The sequence below is a fragment of the Thamnophis sirtalis genome, unplaced genomic scaffold, assembly GCF_051295495.1.
Source record: "Thamnophis sirtalis isolate CommonGarterSnake01/CBP01778 unplaced genomic scaffold, rThaSir2_p1.2 scaffold_4, whole genome shotgun sequence".
NCBI classification, from domain to species: domain Eukaryota; kingdom Metazoa; phylum Chordata; class Lepidosauria; order Squamata; family Natricidae; genus Thamnophis; species Thamnophis sirtalis.
Window position 1 is genome coordinate 65,712,953 of NW_028261384.1, and position 12,890 is coordinate 65,725,842.

The following is a 12,890-nucleotide window of genomic DNA, read 5'->3' on the forward strand; positions in this document are numbered from 1 at the left end:
GAAAGGGAATCGCCCTGGAAAATGCCTCGTTTAATTTCAACTTCACCCAGGACTTCTTCATTAGCTATTAGCTTCATTTTCCAGAGGTTCATTGAAGTTTCCATGAATTTTTGTATGTTGCTGCTGATGCCAAAGATTTTCAGGCATTTCTTGATTCAGCTATGGGGAACTGAATCAAATGCTTTTTTTAAAAAAAATATTATTTTATACACATAAGCACATCAACAGAACACATAAACACATTAACAAAAATAACCACATAACTTAAAAACAACATAGGAACAATAAGTTCCATCGTATATCATACAACAGTTCCGAATCGGTTTCTTTGCAGTTAGTGTTTTCCTTTCTATACATTTCTATCTTGCGTTCATAATCTCATTACTCATTATCCATTTTTATATACATTTCTTTATTTATACTTAGCTACTTATGATCAAGTATTATTTACCTATATTATGCTTTATATTTTTACTGTCATCTATTCTCTTACATGCACTTATAGGTATACATTCACATAGTTATTCTTTTTCTTTGCCATTCTTATATTATTATTATTCCATTTAAAAGGATATAAGGTATAATTTGGAATGTATTATTTACCATCCTTCACACCTGCTATGACACCACCTTATTTTCTCTTTCTTTTCTTTTCTCCCCCCTTCCTTCTCTACTTACTTCCTTCCTCCTCTCCTTCCCCTTCTTCCTTCCCTTACTTCTCCCCTACTCCTACCCTCGGTCTTCTCCTTCCTACCCTCTCTTCTTCTCTTTTTCTCTCTTCCTCCCTCCTCTCCTTCTCTTTCTCTCCCTCCCACCCACCTCTCCTTACCTCTTTCTTCTTCCCCTACCTCTCCTCCACATCTCACCTTATTTTCTCTTTCTTTTCTCCCTCCCTTCCTTTTCTACTTCCTTCCTTCCTCCTCTCCTTCCCCTTCTTCCTTCCTTTACTTCTCCTCTACTTCTACCCTCTTTCTTCTCTTTCCTACCCTCTCTCCTTCTCTTTTTCTCTCTTCCACCCACCTCTCCTTACTTCTTTCTTCTCCCCCTACCTCTCCTCCACATTTCTTCTTCCTCTCCTACTTCTCACCTTCTCTCTCTCTCTCTTCCACCCTCCACTTCTTTCCTTTCCTTCTTCCCTCCATTCCCTACTTCTTTCCTCCCCTCCTTTCCTTCCTTCTTCCTTTCCTTTCTTTTTCTATCGTTATAGGTGTCTCTTTCAAATCCAGTTTATGTTTTCTTGAGGGTGTTATTTCCACAAGTCCATTTTTTTCATATCATTTCCTTTTCTCTCTATCATTCTATAGTCTATATGCCAGCTATCATCCTGATTTGATTTCACCAATCATGACCCCCTTGTTTTACTCATAATTATTATTTTTGAGAGTTGTTCTATTCTTCGATTGCTTTTTATTTCTTTGCTCTATCCATCTATACCAATTAACCCATATCTGGTCTACTTTCAGTTTCTTAGGAATATTAAACATCTTGGCTCTTTTTTTTTTTTTAGTGCGTTCAGTCCATTCAAGTTTATTGACATAATTGTTATTTCTTGATCCATCTTTAGTTGAGATTGTTTCTTTTACTTCTAGTTTGTATCTGACTTTTCCCTCTCGCGCCTTCCTTCTCTGCTCTCTCTCTTTCTTGCCTCTGTTCTTCTCTCCTGCTTCTTCCACTGTCTTCCTTCTCTGCTCTCTCTCTTTCTTGCCTCTGTTCTTCTCTCCTGCTTCTTTCGCTGTCTTCTGATGTTTCTTCCACTTGACCTCTGTATTCTAGTTCCTCTTTGCTTCCTTGTTTTCCTTCCCTATTACAGTGTTCTTCATAGAATTTGTGTGCTTCTTCTAAATTCTCTATCTTATATCTTTTTCCTTGCCAAGATATCAGAACCCCTTCTGGTACCAGCCATCTGTACATTATTCTGTTTTTATTCAACTCGCTTGTTAAAAATTGGTATTGCCTGCGTTGTTCCCAGATTCTCCGTGGGATCTGTTTAAGCGTGGTCAGCTCTTTTCCCTGTAGTATAATTGTCTCTTCTCTGGTTTTTTTGTACACTTCATCTCTGGCAGTTTTCTTAGCAAATCTTACATATACTTCTCTCGGGAGCCTATGTCTCCTTCCATAATTAGTATTCACCCTGTAAGCCTCATCAATGTTTGCTCTCATTTCTTGTTCTGTTTTTTGCAGAAATTCAGTAAGGATATTAATCATTTTTCCTTTCAGATCTTCCTCCTTCTCTTCCGGTATGTTTTGAAATCTTAGGTAGAATGCCACTTTTTCGTTTTCGAGTCGGATTATTGACAATTCCAATTCTTTATTAAGTTGCCTATATTCTATTTCCATTTTTCCCATCTTCTGATCTGAGTGTTGTATTTTTTCTTCCATACATTGGATTTTCCGTTCGTTGATTGTTAAGGCATTCTGTATCTTTTCAACTTTATCGTCTGCAATTTTGATTGTTCCTTTCAATTCTCCCATTTCATTTTTTAATTCTTCATGATTTTTCCTTGTCTTCTTCTTGGCTTATAGCCAAGGTCTCCTGTATCATCTGGAGCATCGATTGCATATTTTGCATCGTAGGTGCTGCTCCTGCTGATTCTGCCATCTTTTCCCCTTTCTCCAACCCCCACGCACTCTCCATTGTTTTTTTATTTGAGGAGGGGGGCGTTGCTGAACTCACATTGGGTATGGTCTTTTTTCCTAATTTTGATGAGGTTGCCATTTTTAACCCCCTTTTTTGACTTTGCCCACGATTGGTTATAACTTTTACCTTATTTATACCTTGTCAGTAATATCAATAATATATTATAATTATTATAATTGTATAAATCAATATTCAACAACAATTCCACAATTATCCTTCCTTGGTATCACCTTTCAATACTTAAACAATCCTATGTAATAATACTAGTAATATTCTATTTCATTAATTTGATTAGTAAATATCATAAATTTATATATCACACCCTATTCTTATATCAATAAATGTCTCTCAGTTTTGTTGGTTGTTCAATATTCAGTTTTAATAATTAGTCTCTCTAAGTCACTCTCTCCTTGGTCTCAGTGTTAATGTCCATGAAGCAAAAGACAGACATCCATTTCTTGTCTCTGGCGCTGCTCCAAGCTCCTAGTCAGCTCAATATCAAATATTTAAAAAATTCAACCCAGCAGCAGAAGAACTGGTAAGCAGAAAAAAAGGGAAATCTGTTTGCCAACCCGACTATTATGCAGTCACTTCTTTAAACCTTCCAAACCCTTCCGGCAAATTTTATCCCCTGAAGTCCATGTCAGGATTTTGTTCTTACTGTGGCTGATCTTAAGGTTCTTGAGGCTGTCCCTTCCTGTCCGTTCTAACTCAGCCTCTTTGCACTGCTTCTTTTCGGCAAAATTAAAGTGTAAAAAATAGCCTCTCTCCCGGCTCCTTCTTCTCTCAGCTCACCCACTTTGCCAGTTTCGCGTTGCTTTCCTCTCTGGATTGTCGGCAATAATAACAAGCACCCAAATTCGTCTGTTTCTATTTCTGTTTCTTCCTTCTATGCGGCCGCCATTGCTCAGTCCTAACCAGATGGTAGAATATTTCTTCGTCCCTTTAGGGTGGTTTCTCCTATCTGCCGGGGGATTTGTGTTACCACCCCGCGTCTGCAGAATATCCCCTTTCATCTGCTGGTCTCTTCGGGATCAGCAGTGCTCCCCAAATGAGCCCACATGAAGAAATTAGAGTTAGGGGTTAGAGGAGCTCCCTTACCCCACTCTAGGCACAGTGATGTCACCACCCGGAAGCCCCAATCAAATGCTTTCTTATAGTCTATCCAAGCCATGAACAGGTTGTTTCGTCTTTTCTTTGAATATTATTATTAACACAATTGTATCACAGCGGCCAGTTGTTTCGCCGGATTTGGCATTGATTACTAGTCGGGTCCCACCCAGGGACCTAGGACGTCATAACGTATTTTTGTAATATGCGTGTGGATCCAAGCAATGTAGCTTTTTGCATTTGACTGATGGTGATTTTATCAATTTTAACTGTTTTAAATGTAATTCTAGTGCTTTTGGAATAGCACCCAATGTGCCGATTACCACTGGAATTACCACTGCTGGTTTGTGCCATAATCGTTGAATTTTGATTTTTAAGTCCTGGTATTTTGTGATTTTTTCACATTCGTTCTCGTTGACCCTGCTATCACCTGGTATTGTGATGTCTATGATTGTAACCTTACTTTTCTCAACTAGTGTGATGTCTGGTGTATTATACGCCAGTATTTTGTCCGTTTGTATATGAAAATCCCATAGGATCTTGACCATCTGATTTTTCGGTGACTTTTTCAGAGTTATGTTCCCACCAGTTTGTTGCTGTTTTAATATTATAATTTTTGCACAAATTCCAGTGGATCATTTGTGCTACTCAATTGTGCCACAATTTATAATCAGTCTGGGCGAATTTTTTACAGCAGCTGAGTATGTGATCAACAGTTTCATCAACTTCTTTGTAAGTCTGCATTTGGCATCATCAGAGGATTTTTTGATTTTGGCCTTAATGGCATTTGTGCGGATAGCTTGTTCTTTCGCAGCCAGGATTAATGACTCTGTTTCTTTCTTTAATGTACCATAACCAAGTTTTTTCACTGTCCACTTTATCTTTTATTTTTTCCAGAAATTGGCCATGCAATGCTTTGTTCTACTAACTCTCATTCTTGATTTTATCACATCTTTTCTGTATTCTTGTTTCATCTGCTGGGCCTTCAGTAGATTTTTGTTCTTGGACTTCCAGTGGGCGGAGCCTGACAGGGGGTTGTTATTCTTAACAGCTCTGGAATGTTGGCGTCGTTAAACTGTCTAAACAACAATCCATCAAGCTGTTAAGCAGTTTATTTGACAAGGGACCCCTTGACAAGGGAAATTCTGCAGAAAGAATTGATTGATGCGTTAAAAAATCATGCTGATACGATGGAAGCAAAACTTAAGGAAGAGATAGTTGCTTCTAACAAATAGATGTCTGAAGAACTTATGACATGTAACCAAATTATTAGAGTGGATTTTCTGATGGTTCTGAATTCTCTCTCTGGCTATGTATATGGACTTGAAGAAAAGTTAGAAGATCTTAGTGACTCTAATACGAACCCTCTTAATGAAGATGGATGCAGTGCAGCAAAAGGTCAGCGATGCAGAAAATGAAATCATGTTACAGGATAGACAAATGGAATTTACTTTAAGGATAAGGGGCCTCCCTGAAAATACACAAGAGAACCTGAAACAGATTCTCTCTGAAGCCTTCGACCTGATGGTGGGAAGGTCAGGAGGGAATCTTGATTGGCAAATTGAAAAGGTTTACCGTGTCAATTCCTGGATGGCAAGACAAAAGCAATTACCAAGAGATATAGTGGTTTATTTTGCCACTAGAGATATGAGGAACACGATATTACAGGAGTCCTACAAAAATAAGCTTCAAATCGGGGGACGGGAGGTGACTGTCCTGAAGGAGATACCACCTAAAATGCTGAGATCTAGGAAAGACTGTGCCTTTTTAGTTGAAGAGTAGATTTTTGTTCTTGGTTGGTTCAATTTTTGCCTGTGCTCTTCTTTAACTAAGGGTATTTTCTCTTTGTCTAAGTATTTGTCTATATCTAAACCATTAATTTTATCCCCCTTATACAACTCTGTAAAAAATTCCCGAAATACCTTTTGAATCTCATCCTGTTGAAACACCTCCTTCCCTCTGTAAGTCAGTTTAGATATATTTCGAGTTTTCCTTTTTTTCCTAATCTGATAAGCTAACCATCTGCCAGGTTTATTTGCGTTACAAAAAGTATTGTGTTTTGCGTATAACAAACTAGTGGCTACCTGGTCAGAGATCAACATGTGAAATTGAGATTTTAATATGGTGATTGCTTTCTTAACCTTTGTATCACCTGGATTCATTGTTAACTCCAGCTCTTTCCTCTTAATTTCCTCTTCCAATTCTGTTTGTTTTAGCCCTTGTTTATGTCTATGTGATTTATTTATATTTATCAGTACTCCTCTCATATATGCTTTGCTTGCATCCCATACGAATTCCATAGGTGTACCCTTATTCATATTAAAAACAAAGTATTCGGTTAACAACTTTTTACAATCATTGATATACTTTTCATATCTAAATAAGTTTTCATTCAATCTCCAGGACCTTCTTGCCTGTACCACCCTTCCCAATTCCATCCAAACTGGGTTATGATCCGAAAGGACCCTAGCCGCAATCTTTGTCTTCTTCACCCTAGAAAGTAAATCATTAGTGATTAGTATGAAATCAATCCTAGAAAGGGATTGATGTCTATCAGAAAAAAAAAGTGAAATCATATTCCTCTGCATTTCTTTCTCACCAAATATCTCTCAGTTCAAAGTCATCCATCATATCAAAAAAGGATTTAGGTAGCTTTGCTCGCATCTTGGTGTTTTGGCGAGAAATCTTCTTATCTCTCTTAGTGTCTATAACCCCATTCCAGTCACCCAGTAGTATACAAGACCTATAGTCCCACTGTACTAATTTGGCATGAAGATTTCTATAGAATCTGTCTTGCTGTTGATTAGGGGCATAAATTCCCAAAAGTAATGTCTTTTTCCCTTCTAGGATTAGATCTAACGTGATGTATCTTCCAAAGGATCTGCTTCAATTAATTCAGCTTTCTTATCTTTTCTTAGGTATACAACTATACCATTTTTCTTTTCCATAGCAGAAGTTACAAAATGTTGACCAAGTTTTGAGTTAATCAGATATTTTTGATCAGTTGATTTGATATGAGTTTCTTGCAAACAAATTATGTCATTCTTGAACTGTTTAAGATAGTGAAATATTTTCTTTCTCTTCTGTGGAGAATTCAATCCATTGACATTCCATGTTAAAATTTTAGTTGTCGTCTCTGGTTACCTGAAGCTTTTTTAGAGCCTCCTGCATGGCCTGTTTAACCTTTGGCCTAGCTCCTCCCACTGCTTCTGTACTTGTTGCTGTAGCTCCTTGATCGATGGCCGGTGATTGTTGAAGTTGTTGCCTTTTAGCTTGTTTCTCCATTCGTCTAGTAATCATACGGCTAGGTCTTTGTTCCATAACACCTTGCGCTTCTAGGGGAGAAAGATGCTCCATCTTATCTGGTAGTTGTGTAATTTGCTGTCTGTCCTGTCCTTCTTGTGGTCTTTCTCCAGGTCCAGATGATGCAGGATGTCCAGCCATCAAAATATTATGGTAAAGGAAGAAGGCGGGGCTTAGCAGTGAGAAGACGGAGTTTCAGGCTATTCCTGAAATTCCCCTATTCCGAAGGAAATTGGACGGTTCGTTTTCAGACCCAAGCTGTCCCGGAGAGACAGTGAAAGGTTGGAGGAGATCCAGTGACCTCAGAGATGTTCGCAAAGTCTCTGTGGGGCTTGGAATTTAACCTCCTTTGCCAGTTCCTTCTGGATTAGCTGTAAACTAACCGAAACTGCAGGTTGCCCCTAAGAATGGTGTGAGTGTTTTCATCTGGTAAGCTGATTTTATTACTCAAAGAGATACGGTCCGCATAAAAATTTAAGCTAATTGAAACTAAAGAACAGAAGAATCTAGCGGCGAATTGGTTTTTTTTTAATGGGTTTATGGCCGGTGGTTACCCTATTACTTAAATGTTTTAAATGCTATTTACATGGATTTACATGGATAAAGGAAAGATTACTTCAACATCTCCTCTGACTCTCCTTAAGTGGGCTGTAAACCAATTTACTATAATTTGGCTCCTTACAATTTGACACTTTTATTGCTTGGCTGTGTTGGTCTAAGATCAGATAAGATTGCACAGCTCCCAGCGTGTTCTTACTTGCAAATATCTTAAAGCTTCTAAAGGGAAAAATAGCTGCGTCACAAACATGGCGTCTATACAAGCTTCAAATGATTCATTTAAAATGATTTTCTCCGCGTTACAAAAGTTGTTGGATACATATGATAGATTTGAAAAAAAGATGGACTATTTGTTGGTTTTAACATCAAAATATGAAGAAAAAAGTGAGAATGTTGAATGTTTGAGTGTTCCTGAAATACAAATGAAGAATGTTAGAAATGAAGTTTCTCAATTTGCTGACATTCCGGGCATCTGATTTAAAGATTCTCAACTTGCTGACACTTCGGGTGTCTGGTTTACTTCGGAGGGAGAAAGAGATGCAACGTTTGAAAGGGGGGCAGCCATACAGAAGATTTATTTCAAAAGACAGAGCGCAGGAGGAATGAGAAGCATTAAAGAATTTATACTTTATGAAACATCATTTGCAAAATTTCCGATACCACCACTGAGAATTAAAGACAAGCTGAAAAGTGCAACAAGCGTAGGACAACGCCTAGGACATTATATGAGAGGCATCATAAGCAAAAAGGTGCGAAGATATTCCTGTTTGGACTTGCTTATAAAGACGTTTGTAGAATTTGATCCACGAATGGTAATTGGATTAAGGAGGCTTTGTTATTGGAGAGACACAGGCTGATAGATGGAAGAATACAATTCAAAATTAGCTAAACCTAATTATTCTTATTTTTAATAGACATAGCTGAATAATAATTGATATTGATAGTAATGTATATAATGTGGAGTTGATAAGATAAATAACAATTGGATATGAGAAGGGAAGGTTGGAAATATTTTTGGATACATATACAAAGGTTATTAATCACACTAATTATCACTATTAAAAAATAAAATAAAACTATATACAGTTAGATGTTAACTAATATGGGGAAAATGTTACGATATACGATATAATTACATAAAGAAGGGAGAATGATAATAAACTATATGCATGGAAGATGGAATTTTTGGTATTAAATATTATGGATGTTCAGCTAAAACAGGATATGAGGATTTGATGTTAATAGAGGATTTTACAAACAAGTAAATGAAATGCTAGCGTGGTTATGGATTAAATCTTTGGCATAGTTAAGGATGAAGGATGTTTAAATAAGTGTAGTCAACTAAAAGTGGAGGTATAATGATGTCAATATGGTAAACATTTGAGTTAAGATATTTGAATTAATATGAATTAATGGAAGAGATGCACCAAAACATGTTGTAACCAGCTGATATACTTTTTTTTATAATATATACCTGTGTTCTTTTTTTTTTCTTTTTTTCCCCTGCCTTGTTTTTTGTTCTTTTTGACTTCTCTGTGTTTTGACTTTTTGATTTTTTCTTTTCCCACTGGTGTGGGCATGTGTTGTTTAAGTAACAAAATAAAAAAAAATTCTTTCTTTTTCTTTTTTTTTTTTAAAAGGATACTGGCTATGTAATAGTATACATGTGATTGCATGTTATAAAAATGGAAAATAAGAAAGTATATTTGGAAAAAAAAATATTATGGTAAAAATCTCGAGCTTTCCATACTGAGTTGAGACGATATCTTTGCCTATCAAATGTAAATATAATACCAAATGGTGCGTCCCATCTGTACTGTATCTGACAGTTTCTAAGTTCTTCGACCAAAAAAGCGTAATCTCTCCTGGCTCTTAGCATTTGAGGTGGTATCTCTTTCAAAACAGTCAGATCTTGACCCCCAATTTGGAGCTTAGTATTATAAGACTCTTGCTTATAATGTTTCTGATTTTTGTTCTTTACTTCGATTAATAGATGTTCTTGACTTTCTTTTAAATAATCAGCCAGTGCATGTTTTTCTTCTTCAACTATTTGCTTCACTTGTAATAATCCTCTGCCACCTGGTTTTCGGGGAGGATATAGTCTATCAGTGTCACCACGTGGATGTAAACTGTAGTGCATTGTCATTAGTTTCCTGGTTTTTCAGTCCAGAATGTCCAAATCAGCATGTGTCCAGTTAACTATACCAGCTGTGTATCTTATAACTGGTATTGCCCAGGTATTTATGGCCTTGATTGTATTTCCACCATTCAATTTAGATTTCAAAATTTTCCTAACTCTGTTGGTGTACTCTCTCCTGACAATAGTTTTTACTTCTCCATGCTTGATGTTATCCAACTGCAGAATGCCTAAGTATTGTAGGCTTCATTTTAATTGCATTTAATTAGTTGGTCATTGGGCATTTCAATTCCCTCACATGTAGTGATTTTGCCCCTTTTTATGGATGCAGTGGTGCATTTTTCCATGCCAAACTGCATTGAAATATCGGTGCTGAATACTTGGACTATGTTTGTCATGATTGGATTGTTGTTGTTGTTTTGTTGTTGTTGTTGTTGTTACTATTATTATTATACAATTGTATCACAGCGGCCAGTTGTTTTGCCGGATTTGGCATTGGTTACTAGTCGGGCCCCACCCAGGGGCCTAGGACGTCGTAACGTATTTTCGTAATATGCGTGCTATTATTATTATTATTATAAAATATATTCAATTATTTATATTATATTAGATAAAATATTTATAATCTACTTTCCAGTCTAATAACTGGATGGCCTTGATAAAGAGTAAATTGGCATTCACACAACAGGACTTTTAAAAATTGTGGTAGCAACTGGCTACTTTATCCGGATGTCTGAACTTAAATTTGGGGAAGGGAATTGACACTATAGGCCCATTGGAGTCTTCTTAGCATTTGCAACATTAGTGATGGAGTGACCAGTTCCAACTGTGGTTGCTAAGCAGTGGTGCGTTCCTAATGGTTTGGATTGGTTTGGCCAAATCGGTAGTGGTTTAGTTGCCTGGGTCATTGGAACCGGCAGCGACCCAGGCCTGCCATACCCCTGAACTGGTTTCCCCAGCGGTGCCATAGGTGCTGCCGTCTTGTTTTCAGTTTCTGTACATGGGCAGAACATTTTTTATTGGACTGTGCATAAAGCGCTCATGTACGTTGCGGCCATGAGCAAACTGGCAGTAGTGCCTGCCAGAACCCACTCCTGTTGCTAAGTAAGGGCTACTTGTTCTTTAATGAATGACTATGTGAGAATACTACAGTTTAGGTTAGACTGGGAAGTCAGAAACACCCCTCGAAGAAAGGGTAATGGTAAATCATTTCCATACCTTTGCCAAGGAAACTGATGCCTGATGAAATAACTTAGTATCAAAGATATTAATTTAGAAAGTATATAATCTTTTTAGGTTTCAGTTTAAAAATAAGTTTTCAGAATTTTTATTTACATGTAGGAACTTTATACGTACAGTACTAATGGTTAGGTATTCTCTTATAATTTTTGTATTATGAAACAATATCTAAAATATTATTTCAATCAATCTTTTTAGGTTTTTATGTAAATAGGTTTTTATTCAAACTCATCTGTCAAAGGTATTTTTTATTTTTGGAATAAGGTGAATACTGTGTCACTTATTAATCCTTTTGAGATAAAAATTCCCATGTGCAAACATATAGCAATAATTTCTCACTGTTCTCTGTTCTAAAAAGATGTGCTTTCTATATATACAGAATATTTTCTCTTAAAATGTATGCATCCTTTATAATTGTCAGTTCATTTATATAAGCTAATTTAGCTTATACTAGACCTATATATTATATCTTAGGGATTTCATCTCATTATATTATTTTTATGGCATGTTCAGGTAAGCAGGAAAGGCTCTCTTCAAGAATTTTTCCATTCTGTGATAACAACTAGCAGGTATTAAATTCACTGCTTTCTCCTACCTGGTCTGCAAGTAAGTGATAAACTAGTAACTGGAATATTTTTCTTTTTGTTCAAAGGAGGAATACACATAATTGATTGCATACCTATATAAAAATAGTTTCTATACATAGAAAACAAGAAATCAGAGAGAGAAAATAGATCCTACGGATTTATATGGCATACTTAAAAAGTGTAGCCTTTGTGGGATGGAAATGACCATTCCACAAAGGAATGTATCATATCATAGTTAAAGTATTGGACTAAATTCCTAGTTTATTGGAGAACTTCTATTATAGTCTAGACTTATAAATTCTTGGCCTAAATAAACAACAGGATTGTTTATACAAGTAATTGTTTGAAAAGTAGAGGGTGAGTGCACAATGATTAAGTGTATTTTAATATCCTACAACATTAACAATGATGCTGAGATACAAATGTTGCATATAGCTGCTTGCAAAGAACTCTGTTTAATTGGCTCCAATGTCCAGTTTTTCTCACATTTGGCCACTTTAAGACATCAACTTGGGGAATTCTGAGAGTTGAAGTCCACATGTCTTAAAGTGGCCAACATTGAGAAACATTGATTTAGACTTAATGCATTCTGCAGTAGGCAATCAAATTTATGAAAAGAGAAGGGAGCCTGGTGCTCAATCATCCTGTTCAGTCATCTGCAGCAACAAATTAGCTTAACTTGCTTTACATTTTCTATAGTTAAAAAATAGCTAATATTTTCTAAAAGTTAGATTACTTTTTTTCTTTTTTTAATGCTCTTATGCCTTAATTTACCAATTATATTTTATTTGTAATTTAGGTGGCTATGATACTATCCCAGAGTCTGATTTTGAAGAAAGACCAGCCATACAAAACTCAACAAATGTTTGTCAATTACAAGAATCTGGATAAGCGAGATAACAAACCTGGTAAGATGAATGAATTTTCCATATGGCAAATTATCATAAAAATGTTTCATTATGTTTGCATGGACTAATAGAGCTTATTGTCTCAAGAAAGTACTGTATTCTTTCTCTATCTATCTATCTATCTATCTATCTATCATCCATCCATCCATCCATCCATCCATCCATCCATCCATCCATCTATCTATCTATCTATCTATCTATCTATCTATCTATTTCAATGGGCTGCCTGATAAAAATTTTCAGACCTTGTCTGCATATAGGAATGTTAATTGTTTTTTAATTAATTGTTAATTGTTCCAAGCAAGCAATGATGAGTCTAGGTTCTCAAGGCCTTTTGTATAAGATGCTTAGAATTAGCCGCACATCTGGAGTTGGCCCCTTCTTCCTAGTCTCTCTAATATCTTCCAATT

General features: G+C 36.3%; 1 protein-coding gene across 1 annotated transcript in view; it reads left to right on the plus strand.

Annotated features, from left to right (window-relative positions):
• BBS9 (Bardet-Biedl syndrome 9) overlaps positions 1-12,890 on the plus strand; it is a 363,446-nt gene that overhangs the window by 293,506 nt on the left and 57,050 nt on the right. The window contains exon 21 of the mRNA XM_087713067.1: positions 12,372-12,480. Coding sequence (XP_087569193.1) covers positions 12,372-12,463 — 92 coding nt within the window. The 3' untranslated portion in view covers positions 12,464-12,480. The remainder of the gene's footprint in view (positions 1-12,371; positions 12,481-12,890) is intronic.